Genomic DNA, 21,044 nt, shown 5'->3' with positions numbered 1-21,044 from the left:
GCATTTGCACGGAGGACATCTCAAAATAATTTTCCCCATTAAAATGATGTACACCACCGAGGCTGCACCTCACAACACTCGTACGCTTAATTTACATTTGCTCTTTAAGCACACTCAACTTTAAGCAGGGTGTGATCGGTCTGCACCACTGAACATTTATAGCAAAAATATTATTAAATCTTATGGAAGTTTTTTATGGAACCAACTTTACTAGACACCAAGACAGTCCATTTGAGAATATGGAACTCATAAAATATGAGAGCCGAAAAGTAAATCAAATTTATGGATCCATTTTAATAAACACTAACATTATAACGCTTATAAAGGAAGCCTTTATCACGAGGGTTGTTTTATTATGCCACAGTGGTGGCGTCTGTTGCAGGTTTTTCGAAAAGCATTTGGAAAAATAAACTGAAGTGTGATGCTGAAAGCATATCATGAGTATCAGGTATCTAGTCTGGTCAGGTTCTTGCACATCCAACTCATTCAAACAAACCTATTTGAACCAGTTTTGACATGCTAATAAGGGTATGATGAGATATGCATCTTAATACTCTGGTACTGTCTACAGGTATGCCACTTTTGCTTCAATTAACATAGTACATTTCTTATTGTAGCCAGATTGTGATGCAACTTCATTGCAAAAAAGTAGACGATAGCCCAAATTCAATTCTAAATGTTCCCCGATTGCATGTCATGCCCGCATCACATCGGTGCTCTAATCCACAAACAAAGACACAGGGAAGGGGTGTTTGAAGGAAGTCTTCAAAGTGAGGATTAAACAGAAAATGACAGACAGCATTATCTCGCACAAGGGTGAGGCAGAAGGGGCCTGAAATAAAAGCAGAATATATTTTTTTTTCCTGTAATGAACTTTGATCCGCTAAGTGCAATTGGAACCACCTTTGACTCAAGTATTCAGGATAGGAAATAATGAAGCAACATATTGATTTGACATTTATCAATAACTGCTAAAAAGCCCGTTACTGCTAAAAGGCTAATCAGAAACATTTGCAGGTTGAATAAAACATTTGAATACTTGTTTTTCTTTTACATAGCGAAGCATAGTGAATCTCCCTGCTGTGAAATGACTAAAATGTTTTTTTTAGGATACCAGACATTTAAACTAACCTACTGAATCTTTATGGGTGTATCACAACACATATCTGCAGATACTTTATCCATCCATCCTGTGAGGAGACTTAAATAAAATTTAAAAATTAAATTAACTGATTTTATTAATGGTTTTAAATTTAAATCTCACAGACAAAGGGGGTTTTATGTTTAATTTGTCTGATTTAAATTCACCACTTAGTGTCTGGATAAATATGTCTCTGATATCATCCAAAATGTATCATTTCAATTTGACTGTATAAATTGTAAAAATTGTGTAATGTAAAAATTTACAATTTAAATGGGTCACGTCAGCCCAAACTTAAAATTCTTTTCATTCATTTGTTTTGGGTAGGTCAGGACATGTAGTCTGGGACTTGTCTCCATACAAATGATACACAGACATAGCCCTAAAATCATTCATCGTTATATGTTCATCATAATTTAGGCGTCTTAAGCATTTATTACCCTTGTGCTCATTTGAATATTTGTTTTTCAGGCGGCTCAATTCAAGCCTCTTTTGCATGGGCATGACATTGTGACTGGCTGGAAGCAAAGGGTTGCGACTCAGTCAGTTGCGTGTGGAAGCGACGATACATTTTGTTCGGCTTTGCTCGTCAGAGACAATGTGAGTGATAACACGCACCAGTAGCCATTACTTGTCACACCATAAGGTGCGTCTTTGCATTTGCAGACGTTTATTAGTGAAAGGTAGGTGATGTAAACAGATTAGCACTGTGGCACGACTAAGCAGCGTTGGCAACAGAGTCCCAAAGTACTTTATGCGATGCAAAAAAAACAGAATGCATATGAAACATTATTTTATATGTTAAATAATCATTTTAAATATACCAGAGCTCAACCAGTGGAATAAAAGGATTTTGGTCTTAGAGATGCACTGCAATTAAAAAGTTGGTTATTTTGGTTTTCAAAGAAAAGTCTGACAAACTTTGAAGTGGCTTCAAGCGCAACTTTTTTTTTAGCATTTCATGTTGTTTTACTCAGCAGTGTGTTCAGATTACGGTTAATCCTCAATGCGGCGGCTCGGCTGCTGACAGGCGCTCAGAGGAGTCATCATATCCACTCTATTTAAGCTTCACTGAAATACTTTTGCAATTTAACATCCCGAATCAGCTACATGGCTCGAGTTTCTAACTCTACATCCCTCAACACTACAGAGTGCATTGCCTTGGGATAGAAAGAACAGTGGTGTTGTGTTCATTACCATGGTGACCTTAGATTACTTACTTTAGCCATTTATAATATTAATAAGAATGCCAAATGTTCTGTTGCTAAATGTTACTGTTAAAAACTTTACGCAATTTTCTATGACACCCTTTTATTGTATGTACGAGTTGGGTTTATATAAAAATGAGTTAATGCTGGTGTCAAAATGAAATGCGTCTGTTGGAGAAGTCCGAGAGCAAGTAAAAGTAAACTTCAAACAATTAAATACTTCCACTTCCACTGATTTATATAACTTCTGTTGCCTCCATGGTGATGATGATATCAGACAAACATCCTTGGCAGTCAAACGCAGTGAGTCATTCCCAATCACTGCTGCGTTGGTGCTTTGTGTGTTTTACATCAGGCCTTACACCTTGTTGGGAAGCTCAAGGGTCCCAAGAAAGATGTTGAGTTCATTAGGGCTAATTGATATTTTCGTGTTCATGATTGTTTTGTTTACACTGTAATTCTTGTATGAATATTTTCTGTTACAGAAACACAAACTATGGGCTTTTTTTTTTTTTTTTTTTAAATGCAAGACAAGGGGCCACTCTAAAATACTGGCAAATACAGCAAAAAGAAGAAATTACAGGCATTGTCAGCACTGTGTCATCTCTCGTAGTGGGTTTGGTGAAAACTTTTTTTTCCTCACAATAAAAAGGTTACATACCACAGATTGAATTCTTTCTGTTATTGGTATCTACGTATCTTCTGCTTATCTTTGACTTATTTTCTTTGTGTAAAGAGAAGTTCTCTTACCTTGTGAGACAGTTTCACCAGTCGTTTTCAGTGCTCACAAAGAAAGATGATGGCGTGCGAGTTGTGAATTGTGATGGGGCAAGAAACAAAGGAATGGTTGTAAAAAAAAAAACCTAATATGTCGTGATTTGTATAAAAGGCTTCTCCAGACGGAAAGAAGCATTTTCCAAAGCAAGTCTTGCAACATCACCATTTTACCTTGGACACACTTGGTAAACATCGGTAATTTTTTCTTCTTCTTGTTTTGTCACGTCAAAAGGCTTTGTCTCACATCAGGCCGCCCATTGATCGCTTGTGGCTATTTCTCGGAGCTGTCGCCGCTTCCTGTTGTGATCTGAAGCCCTTTGAGAATTGGGACACTCCTTCATTCTTGTAAACGCGCTTAGGTGTGAAACAAGGACTGAGTGGTAGAACTGGGAGTAGTACTTAACGTAGTAGTGGCGTCATTACGCCTTAAAAATCCACAAATTGACCGCATTAGTCAAAGCTTGTGAAAAAAGCAGTGCTTTACAGACCGGAAATTCTGGTGTTTCCGAAATATTGGGATCAAGGGATCAAAGGTAAGCTCATTGAGAGAAAATCACGTATAATACCTAGATAACTTTTATTAGTACTCCCATCCATTAGTGAGAGGGAGAACAATGCATTCATAAAAAAACACCATAACGTCACTGTGCAGAAAAGTACAAACTAAAGGACTTGTACAATGCTCGAGCCATCAAAAACAAAACTAATACGGCTTGTAAATATTTAACGAGAACCTGCAGACAAGGGCCACATGACTTACTGTTGGTTTTGAGACGGGCCGGCTCGCTGTTGCGGCTTCCTGCCTGGTTGATAGCCTTGACGAAGAAGACGTAGCGCGTGCCGCTCTGCAGGCCATGCACTGTGTAGTGGTTCTGCTTGATGTTGGGCACAATCATCCAGCTGTCAGCAGAGTTGTACAAACCTGGAACACACGCAATAACTCCCTAAGCCAGTGTTTCCCAACCTTTTTTCATTCAAACTTTAGGTCCCAATAGGATTTGAACCCGGGTCACTGGGGTGAGAGTCCAGAGCACTAACCACTACACTATGGAACACTCGCTTATGTTACATGGAACCTTTATGGTTTTATGGAGCAGCTCACAAGCAAATAGTTATTATGGTTATATGGGGCAGCACACAAGCAACTGTGTTGCAAAATTTTCTATGATAAAATATTTTAAGTCTCACTGGGATTTGAACCCGGGTCACTGGGGTGAGAGTCCAGAGCACCAGACTACGGAACCCTCGCTCATATTGCATGGAATATATATGGTTTTATGGAGCAGCTCACAAGCAAATACTAGATCAGTGGTCCCCAACCGTTTTTGCACCACGGACCGGTTACGTGTCAGAAATATTTTCGCGGACCGGCCTTTATATGAATAAATAATACATTTACTGTATATAAATAAATAATACATTTATAATAAATATATAAATACGATGAAATAAAATAATACGACTATTTCATTCTTTTAGTATGTTTTTTTTTAGTTTTTCCTTTCCCTCTTGGGAGCTTAAGATCAGGGTTGATTTTTTTATATTATGTATTTTATGTGCTCTCTCTGCGTCCATTGCAGCCTGGTGATCCTGACAGCAGGACATGTATCACCTTTTCTCATTTTGTGTCCCCAAAGACATTGTGTTCAAATGAGAGCCAACACTAACAGCAACATACACATAAACTGAGTATGTGCCGATGCCACAACATGAAATCTCAAGATTCTCCGATTTGCCACGCATGCACGATTAGCAAGTGGCTGACCACTGCCGCGGCACACTGGTTGGGAAACACTGCCCTAAGCGACAGTGTTATGCTAACAAGGAAGGTTAAGCACAGCATTTCTCTTTGATTTTCAACTGGGAACAACACAACATGCTCCCCCAACTTTTAAGCAGAGCCGTGTTATCTTTCCCCTCAAAGCACACCGAGTCATCAAACCGTGCAAAAGCTTGGCGAGCCCACGGCCTCAGGTGTTATGCAACATTTATGTGCACGTAGTGATCCGTCTCGTTACCTTTCCGTCAGGTTTAATATGCCATGCGCCCCTGGCCAGGGCTGACTTTGTTACGCTCATTATCGTGAATCGTGAACGCTTTAACAACAGGAGACAGAGATACGACAGGGGGGATATGTGCAGAGTGCACTACAAGCCCGGGGGTGAAAAAATGTGAAAGCTTGTCATGTTCAAATGTCTGGAAAGACAGGCCAAGCTCACATGATCTCTACCGTAGTTGAATCGATGCCATGTGCCGATAGTAATTCACTTTTCACCACTAGGATGCTTTTGCTTTTCAGATTTTTTTTTGTTTCTCAATACTGTAATCAAAACTATTAATTTTAAAAGAAATAGACATGCTTCTGTATTGCTGACTATTGTTACAGGCTTCCCAAGTCTAATTTACAGGACAATTTTGTTTTCAATTCTCTCCAATGTGGACAAATATCTGTGTTCTGGTCCAAAGAAACAAATGGATCAGGAGAAACACAAGCCTTTATTTATATAGGATGTTAGCCCATCCATCCAGCCATGTTGTCCTAAGGAGATGGAGCCTATGCCATTTGACCTTGGGTAAGAGGCGGTAGCTCATCCCAAGTTCACATTTGTGGACAATTTAGGGTCTTTGCTAACCTACAATACAAGTTGATATGTGGAAGGAAGTGGAGTGGCTGGAGAAAAGCCACATGAACACAGAGAGAAAATGTAAACTCCACACAGAACCCCAGCGTTATCCAAGACATTCTTAGATCCGAAATAAAGTAAGCACCAAAGCAAAACAAAGTCTCTAATTGATAGAATAGTACATTTTGATCATTTTCTCAAGTTGTTACTGTACACACGTAAGAGGACAGTGTCAGTGAAGTATGCTATCAGCCAGATTGGCAAAGGAGCACTTTTCCCAACACTTCTCTTTAGATTTACATCAACTGCCAATAATCAACATATTCAAACAGCAAATAAAACAAACCATTTTGTTGAATCGCCATACAGGTTCAGGTTTTGTAGCATAGACGAAACTACAATAATTCCTTCTCATCTCCCTGTTCCTTAAATCTTTCCCTGTGGTGGCAATCCGGAGCTCTGGGAACAATCTTGACTTCAAACCTTCTGGGACTTCATGAATTATTGAGCGGGGTGGCAACAACATACATACATAAGTAATAGCAGAGAGACTTCTTGTAAATATAAATACTTCACAGGACGCAAATAAGGCCATTAAATGTGAGCTGCTTTTAAGAACGGATGAGGGGAAGGAACTCTGAGATGGAGAGTTATTTTGAAGTGACTGCCATGAAGAAATTGTGATTGAGTAAATAGTTTTAATGTTAACCACTGACACAGTTTTCCCTCATATATATTATTTTAATCTGGTATTAAAAAAGGGTTATACAATGGTATGTTTTCAAAGAGAAAATGTGAGGAAAATGCCCGCTGTCATCAGCTTCACAGCGTTGTAAAACACTGCGGCTTCAAAGTAAGGTTGTAGCAACAGGAAACTGGGCGGTGGGAAAGAAAATGAATGCGTCCTCGACAGATGATATGAGCGAAACACATGGTAGCTACCCTAGGAGACCATCACGACTCTTCTTTGATGATGGAATGCTTAGTTCAAGGTGAGATTGTTTATGGGTGGGCAACCGTAGGCATGTTTGCTCATGATTGTCACCCCTGAAACACGCGGTTTTTGTTCAGTGAAAAAACAGCAAACTTGACATTGAACATTTGCCAAGAATGAAGCATTGGTTGTTCTGAATCTTGATCACAAATACATTACAATAATTCTTAAAACTTAAGGTTTGCTGTATTTTGTAAGAGCAAATATTGTTGGTTTTGAATGTTATGAAATCTAGGGCTGAAGTAAAAATAATGTAGCTCGAGTTGAATTCAACACAGTACGTATGTATATTTGTGTAAGTGGGTGGTAGAGTTTGTAAATGCAAAGAGCACAACATATCAAGGTGCAGTTTCAGTTTGAAGATGGTGGCATCATGCGTTACAAAGGTGGCAACTGATGGGAGGAGCACTGCAGGAAACAAACGTGTATGTAGAGATCTTTTTTCTGGAATTTCTGTTTTGTGCAATTAGATGAGGTTTCTATCATAATGTATTAGGTTAGCTTACAACCATGTTAAAATGTAGGATGTTCTTTTCTTTTAAATAAACCAAATATGTAATATTAGGCTACTAATGGTATAGAAATTGCTGGCTGTGGTATGGATGCCACAGAAGGATCATGCAGACTGGTAAGAGGATTTTATAAGTAGTCTAAGGAGGACAAAAAATAAACAAGGTTCAAATGTGGGTCATTTGCAATTTTAGAACTTCATCAATTAATAAGCATCTGGATTCAATTTTAATTGCTTCCATCAAAGATTCTCTTTTGCTACTTTTGGCTCGTTGTTGTTTTTGACTAAGCATTGAGTCAGTCCCATAAAATCAAACTTGACTCATTGCCTGTTTTCCTTGAAGCTTGTAAAGGTAGATGTTACTGTATGTATATATTCATAGTGCAAGACCTCTTATGTTTGCTTAGTTTGTTATTTAGCTTTCATTCTGCACAATACCTTTTTACTTGCCTGTTTTTTTTCTGTGCTGTACTCATATGAATCAGCACAGACAGTTCTTGCAAGGCCACTCTTTCCACTTCTTGTTGCCCCCAGGAGGACTGAGACTGATGCCAGGGGAGAGATCAGTTGGTACTCAAATGGAAGCGTTTAGCCGCTTTGAATGTTTGCAATGGTAGAAACCTAGGTTGCAATGGTAGAAACCTAAGTGGCCTGCTAGGCCTAATGGTTTCTGTCTTTCTTAATGTCTGCTGTGACTCTCTCAGGACTGAATGGCAGCACGAGGCTGAATGTCTGAGTCAGAGTTGAAATGTATCCTGATGTTTCAAACAGGCCAGGGCACTCCCCTTTCATGGTTAGATGCAGAAAAGTCGGGCTGCTCAAGAGGAAAGCGTCGAGAGGATGAAGGGGTAAAAGAGGCAGATTAAAGCCGGGAGGTGCAGTGTGCATAATTATGTACAATAATCATGTCATCCTCGGTAAGAGGTATATTACCTCTATTACAACCATTATCCACTCTGATTTTCACATTCATTCTGTTTCTTCCTCCACGGTAAGCTAGATATAGTTTTATTTATCGAGGGAGCAATAATTTGCTGCAATCTTTATGAAGAAACAAAAATGTAACTTAAATAAAACATTATATGCATATAGTTTCTAAGCCCCTTAACTTCAAAGTAATTCCATTGGTACACTGGATTAGTATCCCAGCTGCTGATTTGGCAACCTATGGTCATAAATCCATCCATCCATCCATCCATCCATCCATCCATCCATCCATCCATCCATCCATCCATCCATCCATCCATCCATCCATCCATCCATCCATCCATCCATCCATCCATCCATCCATCCATCCATCCATCCATTTTCTGTGGCGCTTGTCCCCACGGGGGTCGCGGGCGTGCTGGAGCCTATCCCGGCAGTCATAGTGCAGTAAGTGGGGGACACCCTGAACCGGTTGCCAGCCAATCGCAGGGCACAAAGAGACGAACAACAATCCGCACTCAGACTCACACCTTGGGGCAATTTGGAGTGCTCAATCAGCCTAACACGCATGTTTTCAAACATTTCACGCGTGTTTTCAAACACTTCTTCAAACAAGCCTCACTGTGGTTGCTCACATTGGTCCACTTTTACAATTCGCAGGACTCAGTGCAGATCAGCTCTGTTTCGCTTGAAACATTGACAATAGAAAGGGGGAAAATCTAGGTTGGCCTAAAATAGAATCGAATAAAATATTGAGCATGTTGCAAAAAACACCCAGCTATACATAGAGAGTTGAAATGTTCCACTTTCTTATATTTTCATGCTGTGGTTTGATCTGAAAATTAGCTCGATAAAATCCCTCTAAAACACATTTGATTGACATTCCAATGAAAGTACTTTGTGTGTGTGTGCACGTGTGTCACATGACTCACTGATGAAATTAGTCTGGCCAGTGTATATGGTGTACTGCAGCTCATAAGATGTGACGCTGAACTCGTCCTCAGATGTCCAGTGAACAGTGATGGTGTCGTGTGACGCTGTGCACAACTCGTCTCGGATGGACGGCGGGCTGGGTGCTGCATGGGACAGTAGTAGCAGTAGAAAAGTATATAAATACACAAGCATGACATTAAGACTATGAAATGTGTTTGTTTATTCATTCATTATTTTCCTTTTGAATATGGCATATGGCAATGCATCAACACAGCCAAGCAAAACTACTGAAAGAGCAGCTGTAAAAAGCTCCTATAAAAAGGATATTTATAATGTGTCTGTGTTGATAGTTTGTTGCACAATGCACCTGTTAGGTAATCAAGGCCTTCCAAAATCTTCTTCTCTCGAGAAAAGTCCAGGGCAAAGTTGTCGAAAGCTTCGTTTAGATTGACATCAGGGATGAGTACCTGGGAGGAGGCTGTCGCCATGGCAACTCTGGCATGTATTTAGGAGAGACAAAGATTGAAAAATCTGAAATGTTGAAAAAAACTAACCAACTGTTTTTATAGGTCTACCTCTCCATAAAAAGTACTACTTACATTCCAATCTAAAACCAAATGAGGGGCCCTGTCGCCACCACAAGCACGTGAGTATTCAGTGAGGTTCAGTCAAATCAAATGTGAAAAGAGATGAGTTTTTCAAAGAAGATGCAAATTACGTATCTGTTTCCATCACTCACCTTTCAGCGACATTTCGGGCAGTCTGAAGGAAGCGGGCGTGGTCGTTTTCTTTCAGGCTCTGCTCTGCCTGTGTGATGAGGGCACTGGAGCGCTCCAGACACTGACGACAGTTGGCAATCTGCTGGGCCAATTTACGCAGCTTCATCACCTGGAGAACAAATGCTATACATTGAAAGGTTCTTAATCCTCCTTAATGTTTTCTATTCATCAGAACATTATGGTTCATCAATCATCACCACTTCCAAAGGTCACCTAGTTCATTTTGTTTGTCTTTGTTGCCCCTTTTTACATGTTTATTTTTCTGACATTTTGGAATAATATTCTGCACTTCCATAACAGACTCATCAGGTCGAAAGTGTTTGCATGAAACTCTTGTCAGGGTGAGAGTTGCATTTAAAAAAAAAAAAGACGACAAAAACATTAATATTCGGTTTAAAACCGAAATGTTGCAGACAAAAGAATTCGTCTGACGACTGCACTATATTGATGAGAGTTGGTGACGTTTGTTGGGAAAAATAAGCTCCAAAAACAAGTGAGCTCTGTGCTATTGTTAGAGACAAAGATTACTTGAGGATGCACAGACAGGCAAGGCAGGAAAGGAGAAAGAATGCAGCTAGTGGACAGAGGTCTAGTTTATGGGTGTGAGGTGAGGTGAACTACTTGGTTCCTCATTCTGGTGCTGACCTCTTGAATGCGTTGCGAAAAAAAGCTAACATTGGAGTTCAGCATTAGTTTGTTTTCTATTATCGAGAAACTATTCAACCAAAGCGATGTTCTGTGCCTTGCTACAGTTATTGTCAAACATAGCATACCGTGTTTTCCCATGCATAATGCGCCCCCGTGCATAATACGCACCCTAAAAATGGCATGTCGATGCTGGAAAAAAGACTGTACCCATGTATAATACGCACCCAAATTTTGACTCTTACTTAAGTCCGTAAACGTAAAATTATTTCAGAAAAAAGATCATCTTTGGGAACAACCGGATGTTATTCTGCCGGTCAGTATCACTGCGCATGCGCTAGCAAACTCGATAGCGAAGAAATGTTTCGGATTTGTGTAGGGTACATTGTGACAGCAAACGAGCAGGTGATCGAGCAAGCGTCTGATACGAGAGCATTGGGTTCGTATGGAGCGTGTTTGAAGTGAACAGCAGAGAAGAAAGGAACAAGGCAAAGTGTTGTGAAATAAAATATTACCTGTAATACGCATTTTGTTATTTGCTGATTGAAACTGCTAATTAAACTGTGAATTGAAACTAATAGGTAGAGAACTGAACTCTCGCTCTTTATATAGCTGACGTGTCTTGCGCATCCGTTCTGCGCATACTGTAATGGCGGCCTCCATATGATATCTGGTCTGCGATGGAGATTAAAAACAAACAATATTTGACAATAACACACCATCAAGGATTGCACCATCGCATCAAACGATGTGTCGTCAATTATGAATTTTACTGACTAAGTGTGTTGGGCAGGATGGCTGAATGCGATGCGCGATTGACAACAAACAAGAAGAAAGGTGTGATTTCAAGTTTTATTTCGAGGGAGATTTTCTTCAAAAATTGTTGTACCCATGCATAATGCGCACCCCAGATTTTAGGACAATAAATTTGTTAAATTTTGCGCATTATGCATGGAAAAACACGGTAGTTCCATAAAACTAGCGTTTGCAGATAAACCTTTCAATGACCTCAACAAATTACTTATTTCAATTTTCATTTGCTTATGAGACTTGAATTATGCAAACAGGCACTCTGGGGGAAATAAATCTCACGGCGAGGGAATTGGTTAAGAGCTTGTCATCAAATGTTCTGTGAGAATCAAAGCGTTACCTAATGTGCACTTCTGTCTGTTGCTGGAAAGCCTGCTCCTTCTTAGAAGCTGCTCTCAGCTGGCAACCTAATGGAGTTGTCAACTGGCTATCTTATCTGCTCTTCCACGTTGAGCTTCATAATCTGCTGTCACTATAAACGCCATCCATGAAGCTTGTTGGCCACACGCAAACATGACGCTGCAACAGCATTGTTAGATTGGACAATATGTCATATGAGATGCGTCAGTGCCTCCCCAGTCATGAACCTCACCGCGCGTCAATGTGATAAACATATGCCTGGGAAAGGTCAGTTCAAGCACAAAATCCTTGAGGGTGCCACAAATGCATTAGAATTGAATCAGGCAGAAAAAGCAACGGCGGAAGAAGGAGACGAATACAGTCAGCGAAGATGCTTTAGAACTATAAACATATGCCTGGGAAAGGTCAGTTCGAGCACAAAATACTGCGTTAAGATTGAGACAAACACGGAGGCCCACATTTACTGCAATAAACACTGCGTCACGTGGCATCATGCCTTGTGAGCGTGTGCTATTCACAAAGGCATTTCTTTCACATTCAATATCACATTTGTTTTCGCAATGTGAATGACATAAAAAGATTTAACAAATAATCCAAATTGCCTATAAAGCGTGGACCTAGTCATACATTATTTTTGTGTGCAAGAGCAGAAAACGGAAGACAATGTTATTCCATCTTAGTCTTATTAAAAGAACAACACTTAAAAAGTCAATTTTGTTTTTCAAAAGATTGGATGGAAGGCAGAGATGCACATGACTGACTGAAGAGATAATTAGAGAATGTTTAATTCATGATGACAATTGTTAATGTGACGTTCCCACACAATGTAATATTCAGCCTCATTCAAAAAGAGACAAAAAGTCAGTCTCATTTTATGACAATGCATTGAAACTCTTTCATAGGAAAGTTTTACAGTTCGGCTCATGGGGAGAAGAGCATCAAAAACGTTCAAAACGTTAGCGGAGCGAAACTGAAACCAGACAGAGTTGTGAGGCATCAGCTCCAAACTTCTCTGACCCACTTTTCGACAAATAAACCCCAAACTATTTTGGTGCTTATGTGAATTTGTTTTCCTTCTGCTTCTACCTGCACATCAAAGCAAAAAACAAAACAAAAAATATTCACAGCTTGAGTGCAAAATGTACATCCTCTTGTATCACCACAATAAAAAAAAAAAAATAGATTTTTTGGGGATATTTTAGAATCCAACCACATTTTCAACATTACAATAAAAATATAGATAGGGGATGGCCTAAGAACGTTACATAAAGGCAAACACATCAGGACATGGGAACAGAGATGAAACCGCTCCTTCAAGAGCAACAGCGTTCTTAAGAGGAACTGACAGAGAATGAGAGCGACTTGTTCTGCCATACCCGCTGTGATCAATGCCTGCATAATCCTGTTATTCTCTTGCACAGATCAACACAGATGACACCAGCTTCTATTTTTGAAGCTTGACACAATTACAAAATATGTTTTGCTCACGGTCCCTGTCCTGTCAGGAATTTTATAATCGGACTCTCTCGCAAATTCGCAATTACTCATGTGAACTTTCATGGCCTAAACTTGACAGCGCTGAAGAGAGAAAGGCAGACATGAAATGTTTTGGGTGAAACAATACATTTTCAAAGGATTAGATGAAAAGTTGCTAGCAACCAAGTACGTACCATATAATACCTATGTCACAGTGAGAGGTGTTAGTGATACAATATAAAATATATAGTAAATAAAATATACTGCTGAATTTGAAAACCAGAAAATTATTTAGATGACAGCTATTGTATGTAGTGTCATTTGTCGAAACTAAAACTCTCAATCATGTCCACCCAGTAAGTTCTTTAAAGTTAACTTCATTCATGGGTAAGCTGCAACTTCCATTTCACTAAAATTCCCATGAATCACATCCAATAGCTGTTATTGAGTTGCGTTATTGATTGCAGGCCTCGGAATTAAATTCAATTTAAAAAAGGAATATTTGTGATGAGATAGGATTTACAGTTTTTGATAGAGATATTTATTCTTGCCTCCTCTCCTCTCCTCAGCTAAGCAGGTCATCAGTCATCTCTACTGATGCGCAAACTGTCTTGTTTAGTGCAATTACCAAACATATGAATCATTGCCTTTCCCCCTCTGGTTAGCCCAGCCTGCCACTGCCTTCCTTTTCCATCTTAGCTTGACTTCATCCATTTGTCAACATCTGTGCTTACTGGAATTCATTCCTCTTAATAACTAACGCATCACTTAGTGGTTAAAGTGTGTAATTCTGTGCCACCCTTTTCCACTATCTCAGACCCAGACAAGCGTTATTCCCTGTCTATGTCCTGTTAAATAAGTTTTCTTCCGAGAATGAAAGTGTCCTGAATAATGGTGCTGTGACTGGTCAGCTACCGATCATGATCCTTGCCATGTGGAACCTTTATGCGATTTGTGAGTGATGTTAAGTTTGCATTCAGCACCAGCAAGTTAAAAGCTTCAAAGCAACTAATTTAATACATCATTTGTAGAACATTTGCCAGAAGATTGTGGGTTTTCAAGGCCTACTTGAGAGAATTGACAAGAAGGCAGATGGAGGGCAACAGTCAAAACAGCAGTGAACGCAGCACACACCGGGCAAAACCCGGCCGTATGGGCGTGACAGTTCGAAGGCTAAACAAATAAAGCCCCAAAAATTAATGAATTGGACTCAATGACCAAAGTTTCTCTGTGATGGAAGATGGGTTCCGCCATCTGCTCTCTCACTACGTGCTACCTCGTTGCAAATATTTCACGGACGGACGTAGTCCTGCCAGGCAGTGCAAAAGGCATACATCAAAACACATCAAAAGGGGTCTCATCCTTGATAAGTTTCCGCTTCTTCATTACAAAGAATCTTAGATACCTCTTAACAGTAAATATTCTCTGAGTTTTCCATGAAAGCACTGTTGAATGTTGTATTCAATATTTTGCCTAGTTTTTTGACATATTACAAAGCAATTTTTGCTTGCCCATTTTCTCCACCGACATTTTGAAATAATGTCCTCTTTTAGAATCAAGTTATTAAAATGTGTCTTTTAATCTGAATCCATCGATTAACATGGAAACAACAGAAGAAAATAAACGTTTTTGTAGCTGTAAATTAAATACAATGAATCAATGTAATCGGTATCAGCACGTGATCGGCAGATCTATTTACCTTGGCCTCCTTGATTTTCACAGCAATGATTTGCTTCCTCTGGCGGATGATCTCCACCAGCTCGTCACACTCCTCCACCAACTTGGCTTCATGCATGGCAGTGTTTACCTGGAGAAGAAGAGTCACACCATTTTGAAACTCACTGACCGCCATCCCGGATCAAATCATGCCTCTTTGACTTATGCAGTCATCAATGTTTGTGAAGGAGTGAAACATCTCAGAGACATTACGTGTTGTTGTTAACAAAATAAACAACTAAAGCTAAAAAGAGTTATTGCAAATAAAAAAAATCACAACTGATTAGATTCCATATGAATTACATTTAAAGTATCACAAAAAAATGGAAGGCAGACTTCAATAAATAGAAACATAGCAATTTAAAATTAAGATTATATAATTATACAAGACACGTTTTGTTATACTACAGAGCACAATCATGTCAGTCATTTTGACTATGAAGTGGTGGAATAATCAATTACTCATGACCACATTTCCCCCTCCATAAATGTATTCATGTTAAGAATGAACTTTGATCTAATGTTCAATGAACGAAGTGTGTCAAATGTAAGAACAGAGCATCACACCACGCAAGATTGATATTTGAAAACTTTTGTCAGTTAAAATGTATTTTGTCAAAACATTTCAAGGGAACGACTATCCTTAAAGGAACAGAACAGTATTTGCATTCGCATAAAGACATGAAAATATCTCAAGGTACACCAGCTTGTACTCGTGCTTGGAAAAAAATCCGTCAACAAATGCATGTTAATTGCTTAGCATTTGTGTTGACATGAGACACTTTATTCTCAGTGTGGCATGGACTTTTTTTACATGTCACTACTCATTTTAAAATGTTAAAATGCAAGCAAATTCTGAATATATAATACCCATGCCAACTAATGAGCAACAAGCAAGAATAATCCTCTTTAGACTTTGTCCTTAAATTTGTATAAAATTCTGGCTGTGTGACATGTAGCAATCAGTCAGATTACTTTTTATGACCATGTTCCCCTAATTACTCAACAAAGCTCATTAGAACTCATGCGATAAAACCTTGAAGAAATGAAAATATAACAGCCTTGGCAAGATATAACATGACTCCGTTTGATAAAATGCGTAAAGGAAGCAAGGTTGTTTGTGGAATAGCACTGAACAAATCAATGTAGTCTAATATGATCCCGATGATGCACATCAAAGTCAGTGAAATCACTGAATAGGAAAGTATTTAATGAAGAATATAATTCACCTCCGGTTGTAATCAGCGATATCATGCGGTTGGTTTCATTTGCAGCACAATGTTGGAAAGACATGCATTCATTTATATATTTTGTTTTAATGGCCAACGGGAAGTATTCAGCAGCGAGACAATGGCATGATTGAGTCAAATTTGATAGTGTGATGTCTCAATGTAATCTTTTGTTCTGTTGAATTGTTGAGACAAGGCTGTTGACGACAGATAAATAAGCCAAGTTGTATGTGCATTCTAATGATGTGACAATTCCCAGATTGAGCCTTCAGCATGAACATTTATCAGAGTGTCAGCTGCAAGACAAACACTGCCCAATTAACCACCGAACAAATCCCCAAATACGTTTTTGCAAGCGGCACTACAAACGTGTTTATGTTGTCAAAACTTTACTTTGCTTTCTCAGGGGGATCCCAAAGTTTGAAAATTGTCCAGCAACTGAGCTGAACCTTTCTATCGGTTGGCTGTCGACATGAATTTGATATAATGGGACTTGGTGTTGGTCTGAAGGACTTGAATTATTCAGGCTACTATGTTGAATTGATGCAGAATACAAATGTAAAAGTACAGTTCTTTAAAAAAATTTTTAACTTGGACAATGTGACTTGTACTCAATAATATATCACTTTAGCACTAACAAGCAAAATAGAGGAAATGCTGACAACAATGAGTCACCATGTATGTGAGAATATTAACTTTGGTGGCCTGCAATTATACAACAAACAAACTTAATTACAGTCAACATCTAGGGTCAAATAATTTTTAATATCAAGAGCCAATTTCTATTTGCATAGTAGAACGGGGACATTTTGTGGTTCAAGTTTTATCTGAATGGATGTTTATATAGTGATAAATCAAATCCACTGCCATACTTTAAAGATGCAAAAAAAAAATGAAGGTTGTTTTAAATTACCGTTTTTTTCCGTGTATAATGCGCCCCCATGTATAATACGCACCCTAAAAATGGCATGTTGATGCTGGAAAAAAGCCTGTACCCATGTATAATACGCACCCAATTTTTTTTTTTTTTTTTTTTTTTTTTTTTTTTTTTTTAAGTCCCAATGATCGTCACACACGCAGGGAGGCAATGGGTCCCATTTTTATAGTCTTTGGTATGGTCTTAACTAGGCTGGATGTATATTTTTTTGTTGGCGTTGATTTCTCCGACTGCCCATAAAGGCACCACCGCGATCAGATGAAAAGAGAGGAAAGTGACGTGCGGACATGTGAAAAAGGCGGCTCTGTATGGGAGAGACGTTGAAGAGGAATTAAAACACCCTTGGAAACCAAAACTTGCCCCTCGTGACTCGGAGCCGCAACAAATGTTTCGGATTTGTGTAGGGTACATTGTGACAGCAAACGAGCAGGTGATCGAGCAAGCGTCTGATACGAGAGCATTGCGTTCGTATCGAGCGTGTTTGAAGTGAACAGCAGAGACGAAAGGAACAAGGCAAAGTGTTGTGAAATAAAATATTACCTGTAATACGCATTTTGTTATTTGCTGATTGTATTAAACTATCACATTCATTGTCAGTCAAGAAGAGAAGAGGACTATTATCCCTTCTTTGACGAAATGACCAGAGCACAGTACAAACACACTATTGTCGGTCAGTTTTGTTGTACCATGATTTTCTTAAAAAAAAAAAAAAAAAAAAAAAAATTTTTTTTGAAAAAAATTTAAAAAAAATTTGTACCCATGTATAATGCGCACCCCAGATTTTAGGACAATAAATTAGTTAAATTTTGCGCATTATACACGGAAAAAAACGGTAACTCCAAATAAGGCATGCACAATGATAGTCATTTGGGGAAGTAAGTTTTCTGGGGTTCACACTCCACAGTTGTCTGGAAAACCCCCACAGCTTTTATATAGTAAAATAGAAGACATAAGGAGTCTCTCCTGGTGTATTGTCTCGCATGTCTTTGCACAATGCACACTTTCTCACCAACCCTTCCATGAATACATGAGCAGGAAGTTCCCTATTTGGCTTTCTGTATCAGCGACACAAGGATGGTGTATGTAAGCTCATCAACAATTAATGAACCAGAAACAATGCATCAAGTTCTGAAACGCCTGGCACATAAAAATGAATAAATAAACACGCCCCCGCTCAAAAAAAAAAAAAAAGAAAAAGAAGAACAAAGGATGTAACGGAAGCTGTTATGTGTGCTGACACATTGGATAAGTATTTGATCGGGGTTGATGCAAACAAGGAGGTCGCCCAGAAAGCTCCTCAGATTTATCTCTATGCACACGCTCACTCAACCAACATTCTCTTTGCCCTCTTCACCTCGCCATTAAACTGAACCTTGTACTTTCCATTTTACATCTCTTTTTCGACACTTTCCTTTGTCTCACGCTCTTCATTTTTCCAACCATTTCTATGATAATTTGCTCTTTTTGTGCCTACTCTCTCTTTGCAGGTCTGATACTGGGCTGGTCCCATTTGAAGGTGACTAGTCTCTATTCATATTAATACCAACACTATCCTCACATATTCCTCCCATAAATAATTAAACTAGCCATTTTACAAGGACATACTACTAGAAAGGAACTTTGGGGAGTTGCAAAAATGGTGGGGAAAACACAATACCATAAGCTACTACAGCGACTAACAGCAAAAAATGTCAGGAAATATTCCCAATCATCACAATCATCCTGATTTGCACCAAAACTCTCAGATCTAAGTCTCTAAGCCACACATTAATCTATACCTTATAACTAACGCCAACTGAACCACATATGTGAGAAGGTAGTAAAATATATATATGCAATGAATTAAGTAGACGGGTAAACAACATTTTGAAACAATTTTTAAAATCAGAGATTTAAGTGAACTTTTGTAGATTAATTTTTGCACTGATTCAGTCTGCCCTCGATTTTCTCAAGCACACCAGGTTTTCAAAATAACATAATAATAATAGTAATAATAATAAATGTCATGTGGTTATATATATAGTCAACTTTATGAATTAAGTGTTAGGTTTAGTTTAGGAACAGGTGGATTTTGTTTCAGCAAAGCCAAATCTATAAAGCACCCAATGTTCTAGAAAAAAAGTAAAGGATTTTAGTTTCTATTTGTTTAGTCTGAGGCACGTGCATACGCGATTTGCATGCAGACAACGGACAATATCCCCATGCTGTTGGGTTTGTCTGCACTTAATGAATCACGCCGTAGTCAATTAGTATTGATTGGCTGAGGAGATACTCAAAGAGACTCTTTAGAAAATAGAGTCTGGTCTGTAACTTCTCAAGGAGGACAGTCAAATCTCATCTGGGAGAATGTTTATTTTAGTACTACAAGGGTTTTCATACAAATATTAATTTCTGTGTGTGTATATGTGTGTGTGTTTCAAAGTAGGACCCTTGAGATGTGACCCTTCAGTTTTGTCTTCAGTTGCAAGCAAAAAGTTAAGGGTTTGACTTTTTACCCAACTTTTGGCTTAACACCAATGTGCAATGATGCAAAATTGACGGTCTAACAACTTGCATCTGTGCTGTAACATTATACCGCTTATTTGCTTTTTTTTTTTTTATTTGAAACAAACGGTGAAGCAACTCATTTATACAGTCAATACAACAATACTCAGAGGCACATTCTTTTTTCTTCAGCTGTAAAAAACAAATAACTACTGCATCTTACTGAGCTCAAAATAGACTGCCTTCTTTGTGTATTCATGTATGCATTCTATTAATCCCTGCTGGACAAAGTGTGCACATCAGAGGGAGTAAAACAATATCAATAGGCATTGAAGCCTGAACTGATGCACAGAATGTAATTTTATTTGTGTATGTATATTTCCATACAGTACAAAGTACAATGTATTTTAATTATTAAAATCCATGTCACAAATTTTTATGTTGTTATTTTCGTGGATGGATTAATGGAATTTCTGTTAATGTCAATGGGGAAAGATAATTTGAGGATCAAGTGTTTTCATGGAACCAGTTAAACTCTTAAATCAAGGCACCAGTGCACATCTTCTCAGATTTTATATTTAAATATCAATAAATACTGAAGTTAAACTATTTTGAGTTTTTAACAACTACGCATTGAGGACGAGGCCTCAATCCACAAAAAAAACCCTAAAAATCAACATACTGAGAGACAAGGAATTAAAACAAAAGCCAGAAGGCTGCAGATGACAGACAGCGGATATGAGCCAATTACCACATGACATAATCAGTTAGCAATCTGTTATACACAAGACAGTACAGTGTTGAATCCGAACCATATTTTAAATTACTTAACAGCCCCTCGACCCTTTTGGGAATGTTCTGTGAGGATCGTTGTAATATTGACTACACAGGAAGGACTCAATAAGACCTCCACATTCAGCTTCCGAAGCTGTGCACCCGCCATTGAACTCAGTTCACTCAGTGTATTTCAATGCTCAATTGGAGTAATTGCACTCAGACAGTAAAAGAGCAGTTTCCACTTTTAAATGAAACCTCCTCTATTATAGATGACTGTAAAACAACATTGCAGCGTAGTTCTTGAATAAATTGCTCAGAAATCATTTTAATTAAATTTACATGACTTCTCAATATTTGACCAGGAAGAGTTCATTTAAATAATGGATTGAATGCTGATGGTTCTAAAACCTTAACCCATAAAGGAAATTAAATGACAGGAAAAAATTCTAGTATTGGATCAAACAGTACACTGAAAATAAAATCCAGGCCAGGCCTGACTTCCAATTAATGATCCTATATTATACACACATACTAAAAATACAAAGATGCTGCATACCTCAACCTGTTGACAGATCTGGATAAGTTTGGCCATTTGGTTCTCCAGTTCACTGTTCCTCTTCACTAAGTTGGTCAAGTTGTTCTCCAAGGTTTGCTGTGGAGAAGAGGCAGAAAAAAGGTGCAGGCACAAAGAACATAATTCATCAACCCAAATGTAA

At 38.6% G+C, this 21,044-nt stretch overlaps 1 protein-coding gene across 5 annotated transcripts in view; it reads right to left on the bottom strand.

The window, feature by feature from the left end:
- mid2 (midline 2) overlaps window positions 1-21,044 on the bottom strand; it is an 88,258-nt gene that overhangs the window by 9,680 nt on the left and 57,534 nt on the right. For all 5 annotated transcript variants that reach the window (XM_037261489.1, XM_037261488.1, XM_037261487.1 and 2 more), the window contains 6 exons: window positions 20,885-20,980; window positions 14,885-14,992; window positions 9,855-10,003; window positions 9,483-9,610; window positions 9,115-9,258; window positions 3,887-4,048 (listed from right to left, as the gene is read on the bottom strand). In XM_037261489.1, the coding sequence (XP_037117384.1) occupies window positions 3,887-4,048; window positions 9,115-9,258; window positions 9,483-9,610; window positions 9,855-10,003; window positions 14,885-14,992; window positions 20,885-20,980 (787 nt within the window). The remainder of the gene's footprint in view (window positions 1-3,886; window positions 4,049-9,114; window positions 9,259-9,482; window positions 9,611-9,854; window positions 10,004-14,884; window positions 14,993-20,884; window positions 20,981-21,044) is intronic.

Source organism: Syngnathus acus, chromosome 10 (assembly GCF_901709675.1).
Source record: "Syngnathus acus chromosome 10, fSynAcu1.2, whole genome shotgun sequence".
In the NCBI taxonomy this organism is placed as follows: Eukaryota; Metazoa; Chordata; class Actinopteri; order Syngnathiformes; family Syngnathidae; genus Syngnathus; species Syngnathus acus.
The sequence above is the reverse complement of the archived record's forward strand: the minus strand, read 5'-3'. Positions and strand labels throughout refer to the sequence as shown.